This window comes from Phanerochaete carnosa, assembly GCF_000300595.1.
Source record: "Phanerochaete carnosa HHB-10118-sp unplaced genomic scaffold PHACAscaffold_10, whole genome shotgun sequence".
Lineage (NCBI taxonomy): Eukaryota > Fungi > Basidiomycota > Agaricomycetes > Polyporales > Phanerochaetaceae > Phanerochaete > Phanerochaete carnosa.
This window is the reverse complement of record NW_006767637.1, coordinates 1,723,101-1,746,986: the sequence shown is the minus strand read 5'-3', so window position 1 is coordinate 1,746,986 and position 23,886 is coordinate 1,723,101. Positions and strand designations below refer to the sequence as shown.

The following is a 23,886-nucleotide window of genomic DNA, read 5'->3' as shown; positions in this document are numbered from 1 at the left end:
CGGAGCATCGTGAAATTACAGAGCTAAACAGGGTCTCGGCCGGCGGAGAGGACGTCAGAGGGCATTTTGGCGTGCAAGGGATCGTGCGGAAGGAGTACGCGGTCGCCGGGTCGTCGACTTTGGCTTGAACAAGTGTGGTTGATTCTCCGTCATTTTTGTCATCCACATTGGAGAACAGAAAGTCATATTACAGATACCAAAGAGATTACGACACATGCAAGTAATTTGTATCTACCTGAGCCAGCAGTCGTCGTGGCATCTACAGCCTGCTCCTCTTCCTGAAACCTCCTCCATGCGGATTAGAACCGGAAAATATAGTTCGCCCAATGTTGCTTCCTATTTATTTTCATGCAGAAAGGGCTTCAGTTGGCAATAGAAGCAAAGTCAAAGAGATGATGAAAGTCAAGAGTTGAAACGGACATAGGGAACAGTCTGAAAGGTCTGGCCGGCTCTCGGTCCGTACTTCCGAACTCGCTCTGTCTCTCGACGTCATACTCAACTTTTCTGTTGCCGACGTCGTGCTCAACGACGGACGTGATCACTGCTCGACAAGGTTAAGCAGTCTTGGCCACATTCTCTACCGTCCATGCAAGCAATACTGTCCATCCCTCAATTTCTACCACGAGCTGCCGCGGTCATGCCAAGTTCAGGAGTACAACTTCATACGCTTCCGCCGCTTGCGCCACAACGGCAGAGCCGTCTTAGGCATTGCGGCTGGAGGTATGGCTCGACCACATGCCGGTCTCATACTCGTGCTGCTTCGAGCTCCTGACCAGCGCCCTTGCACACTTCCCCAGCTCTGACTTCTCTAATCTCTAATTTTCTCCGCTCGGGCTCTTCAGAGGCATTTCTGTCACGTTGCGTTGCCAGCTCGATTTCGAGGCCTAACACCATGACAGGCAAGAGAAGGTTTTCCGCGAGCAGCCAAGAGTCTAACGGCACGCCGCCGCTCGCAACTCAAACGGCGGAATGGCCAGCCTCGTCGAAAGCTATAGAGGATGCACAATACTTCTTGAAAGAATGGTGAGTAGACCTAGATTTACTTCGCATGTAGGTGTATAACGCAAGCTACGCCAGTGCATCGAAATCATCCTGCACCCTGCTAGTACCAGACAAGGATGCAGACGGGCTAAGTGGGGGACTCATCATATACCGCACGCTCGTCGCTCTAGGGCACTCTGAAGAGGCACTCAGGGTCCACTTCGTTACCCAAGGTTCGAACCCTCACCGGGAACAGGAGCGGCAGAGGCTGGAAGCTCATGGTGCCGACTACGCTATCGTCGTCGACCAGGGAAGCCGCCCTGGGTCTGCGCTCGTGCCAGGAGCCAAGACGCTCTTGGTTGACCATCATCTCAGCGACGAGTTTCCGGATGACACATTGGTGCGACCTCCAGGTTGCCGCATGATGTGCCTAGCTCCTGATATGCGTGCACACAGGTTCTCTCGGCGTGCAAATACGAGCCGGTCGTTACATCTGCAACGCTGGCGTATCTACTCTGCCGGCCCCTTCATCCCTCTGTGGTCGCGTTATGCGACTATCTTTGCGCCATGGGTACGCTGGGAGATCTGGGCACGTCGTTCCAGTTCCCTCCGCCCTTCCCACAGGAAGACATGAAGGCCTGTTTCAAGAAATACATCAAGAAGGTAATCAACGAAGCCATCAGCCTTGTCAATGCCCGTAGGTGTTCTTGATCAAATGTTGCCCGAGGAAGCCGACATGACCGAGATGACCAGCGAGGCGTACAGCCACCTTCGATGTCGAGTCTGCCTGGAAGGTGCGCTCTCGCATGCTGAGCTACTGTGCCCGCTGATTTACCCTCATCCGCGCGTAGGCCCTCCTCGCATCATCAGGCCCATCAGACATCGTGAACCCGCGCCGCTCGTCTCCGGCCCAGCTCGCGCTCTCGAAGCGCCTGCACGAAGCCCGTCTCGAGGTCACCGCCGAAGTCGCGCGCTGCGCACACGTCGCGCCCGCGTTCTCGGGCGACGGCAGGGTCGCGCTGCTCCGCATCGACAGCGCCGCGCAGGTGCACCCCGTGAGTTCCCCCACTCCCCATCTTCAACCGCGGAAGCTGACGCCACACCGGAGCTCGTCGCCACGCGCTGGGCCGGGCACCTCAGGTCGGCGCGCCTGCAGGCCGTCATAGTCGCAAACACGGGCTACGCGCCGGGCCTGACGCACTTCTCGTGCCGCGTCGCCCGCTGCGCGAGCGGTGGCCCTGGACCCGCCGCCGCCGGGGCGGCCGTCGACGTCATCGCGCTCCTGAAGGACTACGCCGCGCGCGTGCCGGGGTTCGCGGAGGCGGTGGGCAATGACTTTGCGCGCGGGCACACGCAGGCGAGCGGCGGCATCGTCACCACGGAGCAGTTTGAGCGCTTGTGGGAGGTGATGGTCGCGAGCGCGCCTAAGGACGAGGAGAGCGGGGAGAAGTCGAGGAAGAGGCGCAAGAAGGATAGTGTACAGAAGAACACACTTGAAGGATGGGTGAAGCGGGCTTAAATTTAGTCCGAATGGATAATGACATCTGTCTAAGAGATCGTGCATTGCTAAGGAGTGACGTGGGTACCAATGTGAAACGAAAGTCTACCAAGTAGTTAATTCTACGAAAGCATGCTTAGTAGTGCCAAGATTAACGGGATGGCGAGGCTCACAAATGATAAATTACTCTGCCGGTCCCGCCAAGCTGGTGGTATCACAACGGTCTATGGGCAGGCAACACTCTGCCGTCTGGCCAAACTTGAGCCGGCGTTCGCAATGCCGCCAGTGGCGCGGCAATCCTCCGATCGAACAACGTTTCTGACGGCGAATATACTACTGGATCATGTTCTGGCTGGTGATAGTATGTTGCCTGGGACTCTCCTGCCACAGCCATAGCGGAAGCATCCTTCAAGGAGTTATTCGAGACTGAACGCCGATGGGAATAAGACGGGGACGGGGAATGTCCAAATTCGCGATGTCTCGCTTCACTTTGTAGAATGAACGGTCGAGGTCGAAGGAGGTGGTGCATCTTCTGGTTGCGGCGGCTCTTGAAAACCATCAAGGCTATAACGCAAAGAAGAGCGCAGAGAAGGACGGTGCCGAGAACTGTGCCAATAATGATGTCGGTCCGCCTACGTAAACACCGTTGAGCGCGTCTGTTCGATCAGCATCCAGAAGACACTCACGTAGAGGGTTTTGGAGCAGCCGGGGGCCTGGAATGCCTGGTTCAGTTCCCCGGTAAAAACGCAGCAACCTAGGGAATGCCTACTGTTGAGCGTCAAATACCACGACTCTGCTTATACTCAGATTTCTTGAGCCCTGTTCACTCCACGACGGCGGGCTGTTCCGGACGACCAGCGTATGGTTTCCGGGCAGCAGACCAGAGGTCGTGTACAGCAACTCTTCGTCTTCTGATGCAAGCCAGAGCTGTGAGTTTGGATAGAGTGTGTTCGACGCCCAGCCGTCAACGATGGCCGCAAACGACGAGCTGTTTGGGTTGAGGGTTCCATAGACTGAGATGCCCGAACCTTGGCTCGCGTTGAGCAGATGAGTTTTAGAGGCTCGGGCTGAACTTACCCTGTTGATTGAAAGATGGCGTCAGTTAACGGAACAAGTGGATGCTCGGGACGAAACTGACCGTGAAGTTGAGCATCAAGGTCCCCATCGCATGGTTTGTTGTGCTTTTGCCTGACAGTCGTTACCTCGGACGACACGTCGCCATTGGTAGCTAAACTCACCTTGTAGTCCCATTGTTTGACCAACCTTTGGAACCGGTGCCCGTCGGGCCCCATTTGCATCTAGGGTCTCTACTCGTGATCTCCGTCACGTTGGGTGCTTCATTTTGGACTACAATCTGGAGGTGGGGTTAGCTGCATGAGAAGATATAGAGCGAACAGAGGATGCCGACACGATTCAGGTCAAGTATGGGCTGCAACGCGTCCCCGCCAGTGTTGATTAGTTCGAGACGATGAACAGCTGGGGGAAGACTGGAGGGTAGGTGGAAGAGAATAGCATCATCTGACGCGGTATCGCTGTCACGGAAGCCTGGGAACTTCGTACTCTGGCCGTCGAGTAGGACTTGATATGGCCCCAACGACGGCCTGCGTGCGCCAAAGATCCTGGGTACGCTGTCAATGCTTTGTGTCCTCGATAGAACTGCTTGAGGAACAAACCACACGGAACCTGAGCAAAATAAAGTTAAATTCCGGTTGCACCGGAAATTAATCGACTTACCCGATCCGAACCAGGTGAAGAAAACCCTTCCTTCCCCTTGTATGGCGCTTGTCGAGTGGTATGTCTCCTTCCCGCAACTGCTCAGCGTCCATTCACCCTGCTCGTACCAAGACAAAACACGGTACTCACCACCGATGACTGGCCAGTAGCATTTCCGTCCATAGTCTCCCTCCACAGTGCCCCAGGGACGTACGTGACCATCGGACTGGCGTGGGATGCCGTGATATTGAAAAGCATGCGTACGCAAGCCGGCTTGCGGGTCGCGTTGTTAGGGTCGATGGAGAGCCAAAGCGAGGGTGTTGGGTCGGACGACACGTAGAGGCATGTCAAAGTCAATCGAGCAGGAAACGCGGCTTATAAGTAACCGCATCATATGATGGAGAACCCCAAAGGCAGGAACTGATGTCTTGTTCCGCAAGGCAGTTGTCGTGCAGTGCATCTCATCCGGGGCTGCAATTTGCTCCAGTGTACCGCCTTGCATCGACATCATCTAGATCAAATCGCAACGCCTCCCACACTGGCAGCATACGGACTGCGCATGACGCGCTAATCTGTGTACAGCAATCAGATAGTCACGGATTACAGGTGAGGGCAATAATGCTATCAAACAACGGATATCGTGAGCAAGCTTGCACGACTGAAAAACTGGAGGCGGTGCAGCGAACGAAATAGCAATATGAATGTACAGCACGATAGATGGCTGTGGCATGATAAGCAAGTCAGCGTTGTTGCCACAATCACAGGAAGCACACTTACTAGGCAATGCTCCTTCTCCCACGAATCTCCGCGATATGATCAGATGCAACGAACCGGAGCAGACGGTAAGGGAATATTACGTATATATAAGGTACTTTCCTCCACTTGAGGTATCAAAGCATGGTGATGAGGACTAGACGGTCTTGACGCGGCCCATGGAAGTGTATACGGGGCCCGCGAGGCTCTCTGAGATGCGCCAGCATCCACCAGAGGGGAAAATTACAGAAGACAACGTTGGACACTGTTTGCTCCATATGACGAGCTGTGATCGCTCTTGCATACACAGAGGTGTGGGGCTGGGTGAGATGGGGCGACTGAGGAAGGAAGAAGACGAAGAGGCGGTAGGGAACACAACGAGGTTTCCTAGCGATGGCGTGGGTGAGTCCTGGCCGCTGACGTCCCGACGGAGGCGCAGAGTGTGTAGCCTGTGGCAACGAGGTAGAATCCCGTGCACATGTTTGTGCAATACCTATAATAGCGTTAGAGCTGCGAGAGCATAACTGGTGCATCTTGACTCACCTGGTCCTCCAGAGGAGTTTCAATCTCCAGGACTTTGAGTGTCGTACCGAGCTCGGCTCCCGCTGCCATAAGCACACGCTCAATGGTCCTTGCATCGACCCGACTGTGCCGCGGCGTAACGAGAGAGAAAGATGTCACGCTCACGCTTCCTCGTGTGAGCTCGGTAGCTAGGGCTGATGGCCGCAGCCCGTCGTAGATCGTGATGTGGATGTGCACAGCTACCGACGTCAGCGGACGTCCGGGTACGATGGCACTAACAAGAGGCGCAGGACCAGCTATGTGGTCGAGGGCTGGGAGAAACGTGGAGGGGAACATGGTAGGGCTGTCAGATTGGCTGTCTTGGTCTTCTTCGGGTATATTGGCGAGCTGACTGCCAGCAGCAGCAAACCACTTGACACTCTCGTTATCGAGGGTGAGATGAGGAAACGATAGGGACGTTAGCTTCGGCTGATTCGCCAACCACGCGAATAGGCCCTCCAGCTCGCCTTGTGAGGAAGTTTCGCAGAGGAAAGTCAACCTTCGTAGACGGAAGGTCGTATGGAATAGCAAAGCAGAATCAAAGCGAGCAAGAACCAAAGAGGAAAGGTTGTGCATATTGTTCAGGGCAATGGCAAACGTGAAGGCGGGAAGAGGTGAAGTGTTCCCGAGGTTATGCGATGGCGGGACGAACTTGCAAGCGAACGTCTCCACGAGTACTGCTACCTCCCGTTTGGACGCGAGAAGGCTGAAGCATCTATCGATGCACGCCTCGTCTGAGACGCGGAGCAGGTCGACATTGCGATAAAGTCGACTACGCGCTACCTCGAGGAGGGTTTTGCAGGTCAACGCGACGGCTGGCAGGTCAGAGAAGGGCACGAAATAGACAGCGGTTTTGAGTAGGTCTAGCGGTATTCGTGACAGCATGCATGTCGCTTTACGGGGCTTTGTAGCTCCACCTTCGTGTTCTGAGTGCTCCGTCCCCCGTCCAGGTTCACGATCTGCGAAGATTAAGGAGAGTTCTGGTGTGCTTATACTCCGCTTGCGTTCCCCGAGTGCCCGAGGGTACGGTTCCTCCGCCCACCATTCGCCTGAGTCACCCGTAATGCTTGCCCTCCGACCGAGCCCACTCGGTCTCCTGATTTCGAGCGATGGCTCCGGCGACGGCGAGCGCGAAGGCGTGTATGAATGAGGCTCGCGTGCTGCAGTGAAGCCCACACCGCCGCCTGCGAATTTCTTCGAGACGTGTGAGCGCAGACGCTTTGGCGTGAAAATACTGAGGCTCGAGAGGCGGCTTCTGAACGTGCCGGTCGACCTTATGCTCGGAGTTTGCGAGCCCGGCTCTTGCACACGGAGGCTGTCTGCATTATCTGCCGGAGTGCGTGTTTTTCGAAGACCAAGGAACGACATGGGATGTGCAGACCAGTGCCAGAAGAGAAAGAGGAACCGCTCACAGCATCTGACCGTGACGGAAGTGAAGCAACAGAGAACACCGCCAATAGCGAGGCCCCATCAGTTCTTCTACGCCGTGGGCCGTCGAGATCTCAGATCGAGACTCTTTGATGCGCCTGATGCGCCTGCGGGAGCATATCTTGCCGCCCCCGTATCATTTGTTGGTCGTGTCTCTCAGATAGCGAGGCCATCCTTGCTCAAAGTGGGTCGTCAGCGCGGTGAATATCCAAGAAAAACAAGGAAAGCGGGTAAAACATACGGTATTTGTTCCTTCAATGGCCCGCATACCGAAGCTATTTGCTGAACGTCCCGTCATATATTCAATACCTAAGCTTCGTGGTTTTAACGCAACGGTAACTTACTCGACCAATGTAGGGCTATCACAGTGTTATGGAGCAAATATTAGCTCGCAGGGCATTCGATGTAATGACCTCACCAGAATGTGCCTGTGGCATCTCGACAACTCAGCGTAGGCTTGTGCATCAATGCACCATCCTTCAAGGTTTCTTCAGCAGCTAGGATCTTACCCGATCACACCCCCTATTTCCAAGTTCGCTCTTTCCCTCGCTCGATATCATCGTCGCAAGTGATCGCAAACTACTTTTCTTCCGTTCCCGCTCCTCGCGCAGTGACCGGTGTGTAGCGTTCAGTCAGGTAATATCATCTCATCATTGTACCTATCATCGCATGCCCTTGATCACGACTTTCCTGCGGCTTCCGCTGGCTTCTCCTATCTTCCGACTGTTTGACTGATATAATATCATCCAGTCCAGCGACGCTGTGCGAACCACCACGGGTGGCCGGGAGACCCCTACCAGAAGGTTAGCTCCGACCGGTCACAGCGATAGTGAAGGAGAGACTTCCGTATATTCGCACAGCTTTCTTGCGCACTATATAAAATTTGACCATGAGAACGCGGCAAATTTCGTTTATGTCAACTTAAATACCAAGCACGCACAAAGCCATCAGCCACGAGAACACCAGCCATGAGGGCACTAGCCACGAAAGACAATCGAACGAAAACATTAATCACGCAGCGGAGCAAAGCTGTCTCTTGTTCCGTTTTATACATCCACCATGGCATCGCACGACCTCTTTGACACCTGCCTAAGATAGGCTTTCTGCTCCCGGACTGCTCAGTCATGGAAGGACGTTATGTAACGGACAATCATTTTGTTCAAGTTAAATCCTTGTTTCATGAAGATACATAGACATAGTAGCATCTCCAAAATGTGCTAGAGCATGATCATAACAGAATTATCTTACGGTCGTATTCAAGTTGAGTTTCTAGTCGCCAACAGTCCGTAGACTGTACTGAAACTTCTATTCTCAGGCTCCACAGGTGGCCTCTGGCTGGCACAATCCACACAGGGCTACATAATAATATAGAAGTTCATCGGCCAGTCAGGGCCGAACGTCGCCAGGATACCTAGGTCACGCACTTCCGCACCGTGAGACTCAAACTGTCACACATATTAAGCATGCGTATGCTGAACTTTGCGTTTTCGCACCGTTCTGCGGAGGACATCCTGACTAGCTCTTTGTAAGCTTGCTTATTTCAGACCGCGATAAGAGGGTACGGATATCTAATCAGCACTCAACAGCAACTCAGCCTCACGCTCGCAGTTTTGCGTGTGATGAGACCATGCCTCCTCCTGGTTTACGGACGCTACAGTGTTGGCTACGGAACTGCAGTATCAAGCCACGCCGCTGCTCTTCGAAATCAGCAGTGACAACTGACGCGCCGGCTATACATCACGATGTGCCAACCATTTACCGTCTCCCACAAGAGCTCACAGACATGATCGTCGATTATCTCTTCGACGACCCAGACGCTTTGACATCGTGCGCCTGCGTCTGCCGCTCCCTCAACATCTCGGCCCAATACCATCTCGCTCGCCGCAGAATACACGTCCGCCTACCATCGCGCGTTCCCCAGAGGGGCGTGGCTCCGCCTGACGACCAGAAGCCCAGGCCACTCTTGTCATACTGCACAGTCAGTGATACTCAAGCAGTGCTCGAGCTGATCGTGCAGCAGACTGGTGGCGAGCCGCTTGATGCAATGTGGTCGGACGGCCCACATGATACGATGCTCCACGCGAATCTATGCCAAACACTCACAGCCTTTCCCAACCTCAGAATCCTAAAGCTCAGCGGGCTTCGCCTGGCGCGAGAACCTGCGGCAACGGACCCCGGCTTCCCGTGGGCTGTCCTCGAGCTGCCGTGTCTCCGAGAGCTGCACCTAGTTGCTCTCGCGTTCGACAACTTCTGGTGTCACACGTCGAATGCTCGGCACGGGCGATACGTCCCTCTTCTGGAGAGGTTCACGGTCCGGAGATGCAACCTGGCCAGTCCCGCGCTCAAGGAGACCTTTCGGAATCTCCATGAAGCGAAAGCCTCTTCAATCTCGGTGCCGCTTTGCGCTTTGGACACCCCGGTAGCACTCTACAACGGAGCAACAGCTGATGCGAGCCTTGCAATACAGCTGCTCCAGGCTACGGCGCACAGTCTTGACCACTTAGGCCTGGAATTCGTCGCAAACCCGAGCCAAACATCGGGATTGTTCAATAGAAAAGGTACCTACCTCCCTATACACGTCAAGCGATGCCATGCTGACTTGGCTGTTCAGAGTATACCGCCTTGCTGGAGGGCGCTTCACGCTGCATTGGCGTCCGCTCACTCAGTCTTGCATTCAGCGACATTAGCAGCCTTTCGTCAATGTGCCACCTACTCAAAGAACTTCTCACCAGTATACTTGAGCGTGCACCGCTCACGCATATCGATCTTGCCATCGGTGTCCCGTCCACGTACACCTTCCCCATAGGCAATCCGCACATCATACGCGTCAAGCTGCAAGACTTGCAGGACATCGTGTGCAGCTTCCCCCAGCTCACGCACGTCACGGTTCGTCCATACGACCTCCGCGGGAGCATAATAAGTGTACGGGAGGACATGCAGCTCCTGTCTGAAGCTCTTTCTCTGTTCCGCGATCGGAACATGCTCCATGTTGATTTGAGGGCTGTACCTCCGTGAGTCGGACAAGAATCGTGCGAGTATCACAGGTGCATTGCGGGACTAGCGGAAGATGATATAGCGCATGTTTAGTGTGTGCGATAACGAAAGCAATTGACAAAATGCGAATAAAAGGTGGGCAGTCTATTCGACGAGGCCGGAAGATGTGATAACGATGCGCTGCTTTGGCCGTCCGGATTCGGAGCCTTGAGCTTCGATGGCCTTGACGATGTCCAAACCGTCGACGACTTCACCGAAGACGACGTGCTTGCCGTCGAGCCATGAAGTGACAACCGTAGTGATAAAGAACTGCGCCAAGATCAGATTTTCAATATTACCGTAACATCATGAGAACTGTACAACGTACCTGAGAGCCGTTGGTATTGCGTCCAGCGTTTGCCATGGAAAGCAGACCGGGTTTGGTATGACGGAGAACAAAGTTCTCATCTGAGCATAAATGAGTAAAATGTCTCCACATCTAATAGTGATACAGCACACCTTTGAATTTCTCTCCGTAGATAGACTTGCCACCAGTGCCGTTGTGATGGGTGAAGTCTCCGCCTTGGATCATGAACTGCGATCGGAGGATGACCACGTCAGAGGTGATATACGCTGCAAAACACGAGAATACACACGTTGGGTATGATACGATGGAAGCCACTTCCTTCGTAGCCGAATCCGTGCTGGCCTGTCGCGAGCTCACGGAAGTTCTTCGCGGTCCTCGGGACGACATCGTCATACAGCTTGAAGACAATGCGACCCATAGGCTTTGAGTCAGCAGCAACATCGAACTAGTGAGCAGCACGCGCGTTAGTAAGTATTCTCGTCTAGTTCTTGTCAAACGCGTCCACGTACAAAGACGTTGGCCCTACACAGTACTTCCGGTTGAGCTACTTGTACAGCCCTAACAGGACCGAACACTCACATGGAGCTAGAGCCTTTGCCTGAAGAGGCTGTGGACATAAAGCGACGAAGAAAAGAGGCCATTTCGTGAGGAGTTTTGAGACCGTTTCAGGGCGAGAGGTGAAAAATGGAAGAAAAAGCAAGGAAACAGCAACACTCACGTGATGACGTAAGATTAGATTACGCGTCTCGCGTCTGCTATCCAGAAATGTCTGAAGCGCGCAGGTCTGGGCGACGACTGGGACAGATGTAACAGAGTCTGGCGAATGACCTGTCCTTGTGAATGCGCAGGCCTGGTCCGGTGCAGTTCATCCATGTTCTTATACTGGAACCTGTCTAATAATAAGATTGTCTCATAGCGGCACTCTCTCCGAGGCATGGTCTCGGTGGCTTCACACGACAAACGATCAGGAATGCATTCAGACGTGAAAGGACTAGAAGCGATGCGATGCGACGGGTACGGGATGCTTCGTCGTCCGGTAGTGTTCATGTCTTAACTTCTTCAGCGTAAACTGATGTTCATTGGCTAGAATATATCACAGGGCGCTGTATGATGCAACGCATGCTCTCTGCGCATCGTTCTAGACAGGGTCCATATCAGCCTAGCCAGTGTCGACATACCCCTGCAAGCTCGAATCGATGAGAAGGCCGTTCACGAGACTAGTATATGGGGGGCCGATTTCTGGAGCAGAGACAGATAAAGTAACAGACTGAACACGCCGTTTTCTGGTCTCATTATGCCCACTGCACGGGAGAAGCCAAACCCCTGTGTCTCGGCCGCGGCGAGGATGTGGGCCAATAACGTACGCCATCGGTGCTCAACGGCATCCACGCTACCTCCATGCTGTCGCGAAGGTGTGTAAACTCTAAAGATGCCGTCTGGCCTGAATTTCCTGCAGAATGTATACCCGCACCGGCGCGCCAGCTGTTGCGTCGAGATGCCTCCGAGGATCATCTCTCACACGTTTAGCCAAGCGCACTGGTAAATGGTACGCTCTCAAACCAATAATACGGGCCCAGAACGTCGGTAGGTATCTATGGGCGAGCCGCACGGTTAGAAAAAAGTGTCAGGGAAGCCCAAACATGCTCTCATCACGGAGACGGCGAGGTGTGACAAGGAAGACGGCTCACAATCAGACGAATAATAGATTGACCTGCGGCACAGAGCACGGCAGCAGGATCCGTACTACTGCACCCGGTCAAGACGATCCTGTTCGTCCGCTGGACCGCTCTCGTTCTCGGCCTATCAAGCAGCCTCCCTCTGCTTCCCTCTCCGTCCTTTCGGGCACAGAACAGTGTCTAGCACGCCCTAGAATGCATCCTTAAAGCTGCCGATATGGGAGATCGAGCTAAGCATTACGGTACCGTGTCTCTTTAACATTAGGGTTTGGTAGCTTCAACGTTCTAGACAACGGATAGTGTTGCCGTCTCGTTCGACCGGGTCGGTTCAGTGCGTTACGGCGGCGGACCTTCGAATAGCGCGCATTAGGCCTATCCATGTCGAAGTCCATATCACTGACAGCTTGTACTGGTTAGCTCTTCCTCTTCCCACTTGTATCTGCGCCGCCCGCCCGCCGCCACAAATAAACGAGCACAACCGCGAGGTCATATGTAATACCAAACAACATAGAATAGTAAACATATGAGCTGTATAGGGTACGTGAACGGGCGAGGAAGAACGAGCGAGAAAGCGATCCGGTATGAAAAGCCAGGATGCAGTGGTATCTCGAGAAATAACGGTAGGTATCTTCTCTCGAAGACATTGCGAAAATCAGGGGAGCATGTACGTCCAAGAGGCCGCAGACTAGGCATGTATGAAGTAGGCAAGGAAAGCACGAGAAGAGCATTTTACCAGATTCACAGAGAGAAAGTCCTTAACAGAAATGATAAATATTACAGCCACATTCCCCGAAAGAGATCTAACCTGAAGGCGACGCACGCGACGCAGTCTCGGCGCAATGCGAGGTAGTGAGCAAGAGCACCCGCGCCCTTACTCTTCTTCCTCTTCGTCCTCTTCTTCTTCCAGGACATTGTGCAGCGGCGCGCCATGCACGTACGGTATCGGGTTGCTGGCGCTGCTGATCAGACCAGCGTCGGCATGCCCCAGACCCAGGTACGGTTGCGACAGCGGCTGCGAGAGTGACTCGTCGACGCTGTCCACGGACACAGCCGAGGGCGAAGGCGACCTCGAGCGGGGCGCAGGGACGTTCAGCTGGCGGCTGCGGTCGGCCAAGGAAAGCCCGAGGCTGGCGCCGGGCTGGGGCGAAGCGCCGGCGCGTACGGGGAGCTTGGATGGCGGGCTGGCGGTGCTCGCCTGCTCGCGCGCGCGGTACATCTCGATGAGCGACGCCGTCTTGCTCGCCTGCGGCGCGGGCGGGACAGGTGCAGCCGGGCTCTTTGGGAGAGACGGAGCGGGAGACCCGTTCGCGAGGGAGACGCTCCGTGGCTTGGGGCTGTGTGCCCTTGGCGGCGGGGCAGGCGCGTCGTCATGGGATTGTGACTCGGTATACTCGGATGCTTCGCTCTCGTATGACGGGCGCGGTTCGTCTGCTGAAGGTTCGATGCGGAGCTCAGGGACCGATGTACTTGAGGAAGCTTGCGACACTTCTGTGGAGTCCTCGTTAAATACAGGTCGGCGGTCAGGGTGCAAGTCGAAGTAGCCCAGCCGTTTCGGCCTGAAGGGTACTGAGTCCTGCCCTTCTTCTTCCTCTTCCCGCTCCAGATCGCCCACCGATGACCCGTCCAGTATCGAACTCCCGGGTGCGATGGAGTGATCCAATTCAGATGTAGAACCAACAGTGAGATTGTCTTGATGATGACCATTCTCGTTCTCCGACTCGACAGTCACGGGCTCCATGATGCTGTCTTCATCGTCGGAAAAGACTCTGCCGTTGCGCACGGCCGCGAGCACCTCCGAAACTTCCTGGCTGGCGAGATCAGGATCGGAGCGGTCGCCACGAAGGCCGCTGCCAGGTTGGAGTTCAGCGGCCTGTGCGTCAAGACGGCGGGAGCTGCTCGCCACAAGGATGTCCACCCATGCGTCTTCACTCGGCCTTCCCCGGCTATGTCCCATGGGCTCGTCCCCGTAGATCGTCTTCGCCTCAAAATCTACAGGGTCGTGTTCAGCAGGGGGGAGTCCCGCTGTACGATTCGTCGTCGGGCTCATGGGTAGCCGAAAAACAGACTTGCGGTTTCCGTTCTGCACCGGTGTACCTGAACGACTGTTCGTCGATCCGCTGTCGCTGGTCCGGCTGGAAATCCTCTTCATGCTCGTATCCGTGGCGGCCACAGGTGTCAAGAACAGGTTGGGCTTCGCTTGCACCGGAGGCATACCGATACTCTGCGGCGGTGTCACTGTCTTCGTTGACTCGGCCCTCGCTGGAGGCCTGAGCGTCATAACCTTCGTCGCACTCTCGTTGGAGCGTATGAGACCCTCGAATTCTACCTCACGGTAGGATGGGCTGTGCGGTACATGGCCTACGACATACGGTCTGCCATTGAGAGTCGCGGCAGGCTTCCACTGCTTGCGGGATGGTGTGCCGAACAACGAGGGAAGCCGCCGTCGAGTCGATCCGCTGGTGTAGAGCTGCTGCCTGTATTCCAGAGGAACGAACTCTTCGAACAGAATCAGTGTCATCGACGTTCGGGGATCAGATGTGCCAGAGGTCATGTTGGCCCGCGTGACCGGAAGCGACTTGAACTCAACCTAAAGCAAAGTCAACACGAATGATATAGTTTCATAAGAGAGAGCGGCCAACCAGAGCCCAGTTGCACTCCCGGTCCGCTTCTTCTCCACGCTCGACATCCAGCCAGCCGCCACCGTATATCAAATCGCAGAATACATCGATGAAAGCTTCTTCGATGACTTCTTCGGCGCCCACGACCGGCTCCGTGTCCCAGCCAAACGAGGGCAGCGCCTTCTGCGTTTTCTTCAATTTTCGGTGTATTTCTTGGGATTGCTGAGGCCAAGCGTCGATCGTCTTCGTTACTGGCGTGCTAAATTGCAGAGTAGTACTGAGAGGTGCGTCGTTCCGGGAGAAACCTGTGGAGGAGAAGTCTTGCCAGGTGAGCGTCGCACGTTTCGCTGAGCGGGCCTGTACAATGCGTGTAAATGGAGCGTATCACAGCCGCGATCAGTACAAAAGGGTGGACGATGAAAAGAATGGCGGACACACAGCTCTCGCACTCTCGGTCAAGTCGAACTGCAGCTTCTGCTTGTCGGACACGTCCCCAAACCCCATCGCCTCGAACTCTCCCCACTTCCAATCGGTCAAGCTGCGGAATCTGTCCTCCGGTGTCCTGCCTCCCAACAGGAGACCGAGCTCCTTGTCTTCGAGCAGCGAGGAGGCAGTGGACGAGGTCGAGGTGGAAGACGACAAGGACGGTGCGGTGCTGAGGGTCGACGACGACGAGCCGGCACCCACGTCGGGGTGAAAGTTCGTGGCAAGGTCCATCCGCTTCCTGAACGAGTCCGAGTAGCGCGGCGCGAGCTTCAGCGTCGGTGGGCATATGCGGTCCCACTCCTTGGACAGCGCGAAGGAGCGGTCCGACGAGGTCGGTGCACCGCGCAGCCGCTGGCCCCAGCCGGCCGCGGTCTTGACGAGGTCGGCGCTGTACATGCGCACGTTGCGGCGCACGCTGACGACACGAGTCGTACGCGCGCCCCGCCGGGGCTGTGGTCGCTCCATGGGGTTAATTGTAGGGAGCATCGCAGGGTATCCCTTTATCCACGCCTTGAGCCGTGCCGGCACACCGAGTGTGGTGGAACTCGAGCCCTCGGCACTTGGTGCGTCTTGCCAGCGGATGAAGGCAAATAGAAGGTGTTCGGTCGCAGCGACCGCACGGAGATAGTGAACGTATACATGATGAAAAGCAAGACTCGAGGGCCCCAGGCCGAAGAAAAGAGGTCCGAAAAGGGGTGAAAGCGTCGGTGGCGTGTGTCCCGAAGAAGAAGAATGGGCGATGAATCGAGTGAGCAATCCGAGCAGGCTGACGAGCAGTGACTGCAGGATAGGTTCCAGAGAGGCGACGAAGGTCTCAAAGTACGTGGGCGGGTATTTAAACGCTTTGAGAGAGTCAGAAGTGTTGCAGAGAAGGACGGGAATAAGGATGCACCTGCTTCTGCCTGACTCCAGTCGATGTAGCTGGCGTACGACAACAAGCCGCGCACTTCTTGGCTGCCGACGATCCTCACGATCCGTGCGAGACCCCAACGGAGGCACATACCAAGCTCGTGGGGCCCCGTCAGCCTTGCCTCCTCTCGCCACTGTCTCTCCGCCTCCGCCGAGTAGCGTCCGTCGCATGTCTTCAAGAAAGCGTCGATGAGCCGCTTGACAGCGGCGGAGGACACATCCAGTGCGAGTGATGAGAAGATGAACGGCGTAGTCAGACCGCGGGTGCCAAGCTCGTGCCCCACAACATCTACGAGCTTCGCGACCTCTTCCAGGCCCAGTACGACATGTCGCTGGTAGCACAAGTAGCCGTAGTCGAGAAGTTGTCTGCGCTCCTGCGCCGGTTCCTCGCCGGGCTCGTAACGCTGCGGATTGAGGTTCAAGGGCAGGTAGCCGTCTGGAATGGAGAACTCTGGCGACTCGGGCTCGGTTGGTAACTGTTTTGAGCGACTTTTGTCCTTGGACTTTCTTTCCTTCTTCGTAGTTGCGGGGGTGAGCGACCTGCTAGAGCCCCTACTCGTTATGCGGCCGAATTCATCGAAGGCCACCTCTGGAGACGGTTTCTTTGGCGTCGAATTGGTACGAGAACGAGAGAAAAGGCTAGGCATGAAGAAATGAACAGTAGAGAGCGGCGGACGGTCTGCACGACGACAGAGTGAAGAGGTAAGATGACCACGTGAGAACTAGCCGCAGACGCTGTCATGCCAGGCACTGAATTTCTGGCGACTACAACCGAACCCAACGCTCTCGCATGAATTGTACATGTATTACAGAATTCGCACACGGATACACGGGTATAGATACATGCAGCAGTGAAGATACACATCCTGAAGCGAATAGAAAATCAGACACTGTCCTCCTTGCCATTCATTGGCGGAGGCCCCGGCGGCGGAGGGTAGTAACCAGGCGGAGGACCCTGCGGCTGTGAAACGGGTTGTCAGGCGTGTCTCGGAAGACGCTGCAGTGTGGCATGACGTACCGGAGCGAACCCTGCCTGCGGGTTGTAGCCATCATGAAGAGCCTGAGGGGGATATTGCGGTGCATACGGCTGTTGGGGTGCGCTATAAGGTGAGGGGTAGCCGTTTGGTGGGTAATTCACGTTCTGTGCATTGGCATAACTGTTTGTGCTGATGATATGAGTCTGCATGCGGCGCCGACGATGTTGGATGGCGCAAGAAGCAGCCAGAAGTGCCACAATGACTGTGGTACAGATCAGCTTGCTATGCAGGGCGCATATATGTATAGAACGATAAACTTACTGAGAGCAACAGCTATACCGATACGCGCCCCCGTGCTCAGCGTACAATGCTCAAAACCATCGCTACAGAAGTTTCATTAAATCCATCATGTGAAGGTCTATCAGATGGCTGAGGCATACTCATCTATCACGCAGTTCGCTCGAGCAGTAGGAAGTAACGAGAGCGCTAGTACTAGCGTCGGCGGTACCCGCGACGGTCTGGTCGTAACTGCATAGAACACTGAGTGACGAACGCTGGTACAAGCAAGTACAACGTACGCATCGCAGAACTGATCGTCCAAAATTCAAGTGGCAGCAAGCAGTGTACCGTTGTTATCGTGAGGCTCGCTCTTGTAGGTATCGTCGTGGTATGAAAGCAAGATGTGCGAGAGGACTGCGCCGCTGCGCGCGCCCGCCAAGAGCCGATGTCTTACATAATCAAGCGCCTGGCGGCCGAGGCTGGGCAGTCGAGGCTGTACCGCGGCGGACACCGCGACGTCAGGGACGGACGACGGAACATGTGTGTGAGAAAACCTCGGTAGGTAAACATCTGTGCGCATGTTCATTGCCATCCTGGGCAGTGCTACGTGCCGAACCGATGCCGAGCGAACCTCAGAAGACGGGCTTCAAGGCGATATCTTCCCATGCTCGACAGTCGTGGTACTATTATGCTCATGCACGGACCAGGTTGAAAGAACAGACAGCAGCTAGAATAAGCTGAGGATGGACGAAAAGACAAATATCGGAGCGGGTGCGAGTACGCCGCGCCATTCGTTCGAGCTTTGTGGCGTTTGGCGTAACGCGCAAACATGATGGCGCGTCAGGCGCATCACAGCTTGAATTCGACGAGTTCAGGCTGAAGTAGGACCGACATGTCGTTCTTCGATAAAAAGGTGTTAAACATCAAGAAAACTATGCCTGTCACAAGCCAAATTATGTTGTGGACATTGGATTCAACACGGCTCACACCACATCTTCCCAGTAGCACTTGACATCCCTGTTGCAGAAACCCGTCCTGTCACGGTTGATCTTAGCCAGGATCGTGCATAGAAAGTCGACGCAACCGCTCTGTGAGATAGGCTGTCTTGGTGAATGGCACGCAGTCTAATGCACCCCTCAGGCCTCAGTGTCGTAACATTCAATGCCTAGCGGGAAACATGTGCAATTCGTGAAGAATCTGATACAATCCAGCAGTCGACTAGAGTACAATGCAATTTTATACGGCCTGTCCCCACGTAGGAAGTCTCTGACGTCCAAGATTCCATCACTCCATTCGAAGGATCCCACGCTTCCGCAACTTCGGCAGATGCTTCCACAATAACCCAGCCCCTTCGCATGCTCTACGTGCTTCCGACGAATTCGACTCGCCGGTAGTATACATACCACCGCCTGTCAGCGTCGGCCTAATTGTGACACAACGTACTTGGCCCAAGCCACAGAGCAGTGAGTCCAGGGCACGCAAGGCAGCAGTGGCTCTGCTGAGGGCTCTGCGGCGATCTTTTGTGTCCACGCAGGGCATTCTCAGCGCGATGCCGACTTCAGTGATTGGCGGGGTGTTAGGCAGCGTGGTCAGGTATTCGAATACGGCCTTTGCGACGGCAGCTTGGTCTGGACCGTGCAGGAACAGGTCCAAAAAGCGCACGTTGACGCAACGAGAGAGCGCCCCGAGGAATGCAGAATAATCTGGACAAGCTTTAGCTAGCCTTCCGTGTCGGAACAAGTACCGTAACACACCTGGGTGAGTCAATATGCTCTCTGTCTGACCGTTGGCTCCATGAACAGGACCAAATTGAAGGCCGAGATGATGCAGTCCGTGTCCCAGGGACAAAAGAAGCGAGGTGTACCAAGAAAAGTGACCCTGCATAGAAAAGCTAAGGAAAGAGGAGGGGATATCAAGATGACGAAGAGAGGTAGAGGAACGGCGAGGATCCTTTGTTTGCAGTAAGAGTGAATATAGCCACGCGAGGGTGATTCCATTCATAGCGCTCTCTCTGATGCTCACTTTCTCCAGCGAAGGGGCGACTTCGACGTCTGGAGACAAATGAGGCACATCAGGGTATTCTGCCAGGGTTGCTCCGACCATAGTGATTTCGCGTAAGCGTGGGAGCTGTAAGGCCGCTTGGAAGAAGTGAACGACGTCCTTGGACTCAGGGGGATGCCTGGGATACCGTATTCGTAGACCGATCATCGTTAGGCTGACAAGATTCGGCATGGCTTGTATGGCCAGAGATAGGTTGTTGTGTAGGATGATGGAATAATGCGGATGCAGACGCGGACGAGGAGGATCTCGCTTCGAGGTGTTCCATTTGATTGTTAGTGAGCTGACGTGTTGCGGACGAGAGACTCGGGCAAGGATGTCTGTGTCGCACTGCTTCAGGTTGTACGGGCCGTCTGTGACGGGCTCCATAAACGGAATTTGTACACGAATGTGGCCGTCTAGATGGAGCAGACTGGAGGGAAGCCACGATCTGCACACAATGGAACATGTGAGTAGCGTGATGCGATCGTCATGCAGATAGTCGATGACCATGTCCCAAAGCTCCTGGGGCAATGTGGGGGTCGTGCAAGACGAACACACAGGTGTGACGACTTGTTCGAGATGGACGCTGCAAGCTACGAGGGAGACGACATTGCTAGCAGCTGCAGTGCCGGTAGGAGAGGAAGGGCCCAGAAACCTCGCCAGCTGCATGCGCCCACGGCTTACGATCGTCAGCTTCCTGCCCATGGTTGCAACAGGAACAGAAGGCATCTTGAGCCTGGAAAAGCTTGAGATCAGTTCAAGAATGGAGCGTCTCCGCGCAACTAGGCCGTACCGAGCGGACTTGACTTGAGCTTGAGGAGTAGACAAGGAGGCCGTAGTCACTGATAGACAACGGTTGCCAACTTATCGCACATAGCAAGGTCAGCCTTGTGCGGTTATATCGTGTGGATACTTGCTGTGGTACAAGATCGGGAAAGGGTTGGTAAGAGTTCGCGCAGCTCCGTGAGATGGTCAATGGCACCGAGGTTTCTCCGATCAAACATACTGCCGTATACAGACAATGTTGTCGGACGAGCGGATCAGGCAATTGTCCCGTTTCCGCGCCCCGGACGCCGCTTATCTCAATCTTGACTCTGCCCAGCTCACAAGTCGTTGAGGACCTGCATCAGGAGGAGCTCAAGTGAGGAACAGCTTTGATTTGGAGTAACTTGCCTTACAACGCGCAACCAGCTCTTGAGTACAGGCAAGTCTAGATCTCGTGAACGACCTGAATGCGGCCCTCATGCTCATTCGGTCGCAACCTTGGCCATTAGGCGACGATTATGCCGGCGGTACCACCAGATAGATCTATTCGCATCTGCGCGGACAGAGGTGGCACCTTCTGCGATGTTTATGCGTCATATCCAGACCCAGAGAACCCCGGGCAGATCAAGGAGATCGTCGTAAAACTACGTCAGCAGTCTCGCTCGTAAATGGCGATCTTTCTTACCCTTATCACGTCCCTTTAGTATCGCAAGATGCTGGGAATTACAAGGATGCCCCAACCGAAGGTATCAGGCGAGTGCTTGAGACTGCGACTGGGGAAGGGTACCCCAAAGGCTCTGTTCTGAAGACTGACAAGATTGGTGTGCATGCCGGGCAACTGGCGCGGTTATGTGACTCAATTTGGACACAGATTACATCCGGCTGTCGACTACGGTTGCAACAAATGCATTGCTCGAGCGTAAAGGGGAGAAGCATGCGTTACTCATCACCAAGGGCTTCCGCGATCTGCTGCTGATCGGGAACCAGTCTCGTCCCAAAATCTTCGACCTCAACATCCGGCGACCACCACCACTCTACTCTACCGTGATCGAGGTCGACGAGCGCGTGACGCTGGTAGGATACACGAGCGATCCGAAGGCCGAGGAGCATGCCGTGCAGTTCGACAAAGACGGAAAGGTCACGCGCGGGTACAGAGGCAAGGGATGGGACGGCGAAGGCTTGGCAGATGGCCCCGGAGAGGTTGTTCAAGGGTTGAGCGGCGAAGCGGTCAGGATCATGAAGAAGCCTGGTGCGTGTTGTGCCTACGCTGGTTCATCTGATTGTTAATCCACTCTCCACGCAGACCTCGACGCAATAAGAAAAGACCTGCAGAAACTCTATGACGAAGGCTACCGGTCGCTCGCAGCCGTACTCTGCCACTCCTACACATACCCGGAGCACGAACTCGCAGTGGGCGAAGTGGCGAAATCAATCGGCTTCAAGCAGATTTCTCTCTCTTCACAGCTACTTCCCATGATCAAGATGGTCCCGCGTGGCGTGTCGTCGACGGCGGACGCGTACTTGACCCCAATCCTGAAAATCTACCTGGATGGTTTCTTCAGCGGTTTCGACGAGAAGCTCAAGGACGGCCGCCTGCGTAGCCCGCGTGTCGAATTCATGGGCAGTGACGGCGGTCTCGTGGACCTCAACAACTTCTCAGGGCTTAAGAGCATCCTGAGTGGGCCGGCGGGTGGTGTTGTCGGACACGCACTGACAAGCTGGGACCCGGACCGCAAGCACCCTGTCATTGGGTATGTTATTTTCCCTCTCGACACGTGCCCGGCTCATCATCGCCAGGTTGGATGTCGGCGGCACTTCGACCGACGTCTCGCGCTTCGACGGGCGATACGAGGTCGTGTACGAAACCACAACAGCGGGCGTGACGATCCAGTCTCCACAGCTGGATATCAACACCGTCGCCGCCGGGGGCGGGTCTTGTCTGACGTTCCAGAGCGGTCTCTTCCGTGCGGGGCCACACAGTGCAGGTGCCGATCCCGGCCCCGCCTGCTACCGGTGTGTGTGCGCTCTACCTTCGACTGTGCGCTACTCATACCATCCTACGGATTTGCAGGAAAGGCGGGCCACTCGCTGTGACCGACGCCAATCTCATCCTCGGACGGCTCGTCCCCCGGTATTTCCCGAAGATCTTTGGCAAAAACGCGGACGAACCTCTTGACGCGCAAGCATCGTTGACGAAGTTCGAGGAACTTGCGAAGGAAATCAACGCGACATACGACAAGGGGCTTGACCTCGACGAGGTTGTGTATGGGTACGCGCACTCTTGCAGTAGAGTCAGCTACAGAGCATTAAGATCCTACTGCAGCTTCATCAAAGTCGCGAATGAGACAATGTGCCGTCCAATCCGAGCCCTTACTGAGGCACGAGGATATGCTCTGCACAAGCACGTGTGAGTCTTGTTACTCAAGTTGCATTTTGCCGCCTGTCTCAGTGAGGGTCATTTCAGCCTTGCGAGTTTTGGTGGAGCCGGGGGCCAGCACGCCTGCGAGATTGCCAAGCTACTCGGCATTAAGACAATCCTTATCCACCGATACAGTTCCATTCTGTCCGCCTACGGCCTCGCTCTAGCCGACCGGTGAGTTCCTTTTTCTGCCTTGCCCGGCTGCCGGTGCTCACGTCTCTCAGTGCCTTCGAACTGCAGGAACCATCTTCAACGTTCTACACGGCCCAGAACCGTCCGACGCTCAAGGCACGGCTCGACAAACTGGATGCGGACGTGCGCGCGGAGCTCAAGCGGCAGGGCTTCGAAGGCGAGCACGTGCACACGGAGCGGATGCTGAACATGCGGTTCGAGGGCACGGACACGGCGCTGATGGTGCTGCCCGCGGACGAGGACGGCGATGGGCAGGAGGACTTCGAGGCCGCGTTCCGGCGGGTGTACAAGGCCGAGTTCGGGTTCCTGCTCGAGACGAAGACGGTCACCGTCGACGACGTCAAGGTGCGCGGCATCGGCAAGACGTTCGACAAGCTTGGCGAGTCTGTGTATGCCGAGCTCGAGAAGCTCGAGACGCGCCCCGTCGACCGCGCGAAGGCGGACACGACGCACAGCACGTACTTCGACGGCGTCGGACGCGTAGAGGACACTCCGGTCTTCCTGTTCTCGTCTCTACACACCGGTGACACCCTCGAAGGCCCGGCGATGATCATTGACGACACACAGACGATTGTGCTGATACCTGGCGCGAAGGCGACCTTGACCAGCAAACACTTGTACATCACTGTGGAGTAGGGTAGTCGACAGTTCGAGTGGACGGAAAAGAACTATGGATGTATCAATATGCCATACGCACTGCGAAAGAATGTAACGCTAAGACCGGCTGTTGTTGTCTGCAGTGTCATCTTCCAAGTATGATCTGTGTTTCCGAGGTGTTTACTGCAGAAGACATGTAAACACTGACCATTGGGGCACATCGACTTTCTTCCGAGCATTATGTCTAGTACAGCCCACAAAATCAAGCTTCCAACTTCTACTCATCGTCATAGCCAGTTACTGGCACTCTTGGTCGATTCGGGACTATTAGGAAGGCAACCTCAGTGTCCCGTGTCACAGCAGAACGCGAGATATGACGCACGAGGGTAGGTAGTTGGGGGTCTCTCTGGCTGCACATAGCCATACTTTCTACGGATCGGTGGGATTGTTATGACCATGATAGGTCCGATGAGTCCGAGCACGCAGGAGTAGAAGATGACGGGCTGTTCATGGGCCTGCCTTTGCTGGAAACGAAACCGAGCAGTCAGACGATACCTTGACTTGCCTATCAATATCGCTACATACCATGTAGCGGTACCCGTAGCGAAAAGATGAGAATACCGACGCCATGGTCGCGGAAGGTGAGCAAGCCTG

At 55.1% G+C, this 23,886-nt stretch overlaps 9 protein-coding genes across 9 annotated transcripts; 3 read left to right on the top strand and 6 right to left on the bottom strand.

Moving 5' to 3' along the window:
* Positions 1–657: 657 nt before the first annotated feature.
* On the top strand, positions 658–2,610 carry PHACADRAFT_213194 (uncharacterized protein). Its single transcript, XM_007400434.1, has 6 exons — positions 658–1,023; positions 1,078–1,381; positions 1,438–1,678; positions 1,735–1,775; positions 1,833–2,036; positions 2,090–2,610. The coding sequence occupies exons 1-6, from the start codon at positions 893–895 to the stop codon at positions 2,498–2,500; spliced, it is 1,332 nt and encodes a 443-aa protein (XP_007400496.1). The 5' UTR covers positions 658–892; the 3' UTR covers positions 2,501–2,610.
* A 696-nt stretch (positions 2,611–3,306) lies between these two features.
* Positions 3,307–4,731, bottom strand: PHACADRAFT_213193 (uncharacterized protein; the record flags this gene model as incomplete). Its single annotated transcript, XM_007400433.1, has 7 exons — positions 4,343–4,731; positions 4,214–4,280; positions 4,153–4,162; positions 3,888–4,098; positions 3,718–3,833; positions 3,618–3,667; positions 3,307–3,546 (listed from the first exon to the last, which is right to left on the bottom strand). Coding segments are annotated over exons 1-7 (801 nt in total), but the record flags the coding sequence as incomplete, so codon positions are not given.
* A 217-nt stretch (positions 4,732–4,948) lies between these two features.
* Positions 4,949–6,899, bottom strand: PHACADRAFT_177993 (uncharacterized protein). Its single transcript, XM_007400432.1, has 2 exons — positions 5,489–6,899; positions 4,949–5,438 (listed from the first exon to the last, which is right to left on the bottom strand). The coding sequence occupies exons 1-2, from the start codon at positions 6,872–6,874 to the stop codon at positions 5,103–5,105; spliced, it is 1,722 nt and encodes a 573-aa protein (XP_007400494.1). The 5' UTR covers positions 6,875–6,899; the 3' UTR covers positions 4,949–5,102.
* A 1,692-nt stretch (positions 6,900–8,591) lies between these two features.
* Positions 8,592–9,303, top strand: PHACADRAFT_263422 (uncharacterized protein; the record flags this gene model as incomplete). Its single annotated transcript, XM_007400431.1, has 1 exon — positions 8,592–9,303. A coding segment is annotated over exon 1 (346 nt), but the record flags the coding sequence as incomplete, so codon positions are not given.
* Positions 9,304–9,965: 662 nt separating this feature from the next.
* Positions 9,966–11,118, bottom strand: PHACADRAFT_263419 (uncharacterized protein). The gene is made up of 7 exons (XM_007400430.1): positions 10,993–11,118; positions 10,854–10,881; positions 10,784–10,796; positions 10,564–10,719; positions 10,427–10,502; positions 10,296–10,375; positions 9,966–10,237 (listed from the first exon to the last, which is right to left on the bottom strand). Coding segments are annotated over exons 2-7 (492 nt in total). The 5' UTR covers positions 10,856–10,881; positions 10,993–11,118; the 3' UTR covers positions 9,966–10,072.
* Positions 11,119–12,485: 1,367 nt separating this feature from the next.
* Positions 12,486–16,614, bottom strand: PHACADRAFT_263416 (uncharacterized protein). Its single transcript, XM_007400429.1, has 4 exons — positions 15,947–16,614; positions 15,007–15,896; positions 14,590–14,925; positions 12,486–14,537 (listed from the first exon to the last, which is right to left on the bottom strand). The coding sequence occupies exons 1-4, from the start codon at positions 16,608–16,610 to the stop codon at positions 12,822–12,824; spliced, it is 3,606 nt and encodes a 1,201-aa protein (XP_007400491.1). The 5' UTR covers positions 16,611–16,614; the 3' UTR covers positions 12,486–12,821.
* Positions 16,615–16,748: 134 nt separating this feature from the next.
* On the bottom strand, positions 16,749–17,607 carry PHACADRAFT_263411 (uncharacterized protein). Its single transcript, XM_007400428.1, has 5 exons — positions 17,519–17,607; positions 17,381–17,468; positions 17,262–17,323; positions 16,982–17,202; positions 16,749–16,924 (listed from the first exon to the last, which is right to left on the bottom strand). Exons 1-5 carry the CDS (start codon positions 17,520–17,522, stop codon positions 16,847–16,849), a joined length of 453 nt encoding a protein of 150 aa, XP_007400490.1. The 5' UTR covers positions 17,523–17,607; the 3' UTR covers positions 16,749–16,846.
* A 765-nt stretch (positions 17,608–18,372) lies between these two features.
* On the bottom strand, positions 18,373–20,271 carry PHACADRAFT_263407 (uncharacterized protein). Its single transcript, XM_007400427.1, has one exon. It carries the CDS (start codon positions 19,962–19,964, stop codon positions 18,504–18,506), a length of 1,461 nt encoding a protein of 486 aa, XP_007400489.1. The 5' UTR covers positions 19,965–20,271; the 3' UTR covers positions 18,373–18,503.
* A 240-nt stretch (positions 20,272–20,511) lies between these two features.
* Positions 20,512–23,572, top strand: PHACADRAFT_129239 (uncharacterized protein). Its single transcript, XM_007400426.1, has 9 exons — positions 20,512–20,672; positions 20,729–20,845; positions 20,896–21,273; positions 21,328–21,775; positions 21,822–22,037; positions 22,096–22,293; positions 22,348–22,431; positions 22,489–22,617; positions 22,668–23,572. The coding sequence occupies exons 1-9, from the start codon at positions 20,543–20,545 to the stop codon at positions 23,269–23,271; spliced, it is 2,304 nt and encodes a 767-aa protein (XP_007400488.1). The 5' UTR covers positions 20,512–20,542; the 3' UTR covers positions 23,272–23,572.
* The last annotated feature ends 314 nt before the right edge of the window (positions 23,573–23,886 follow it).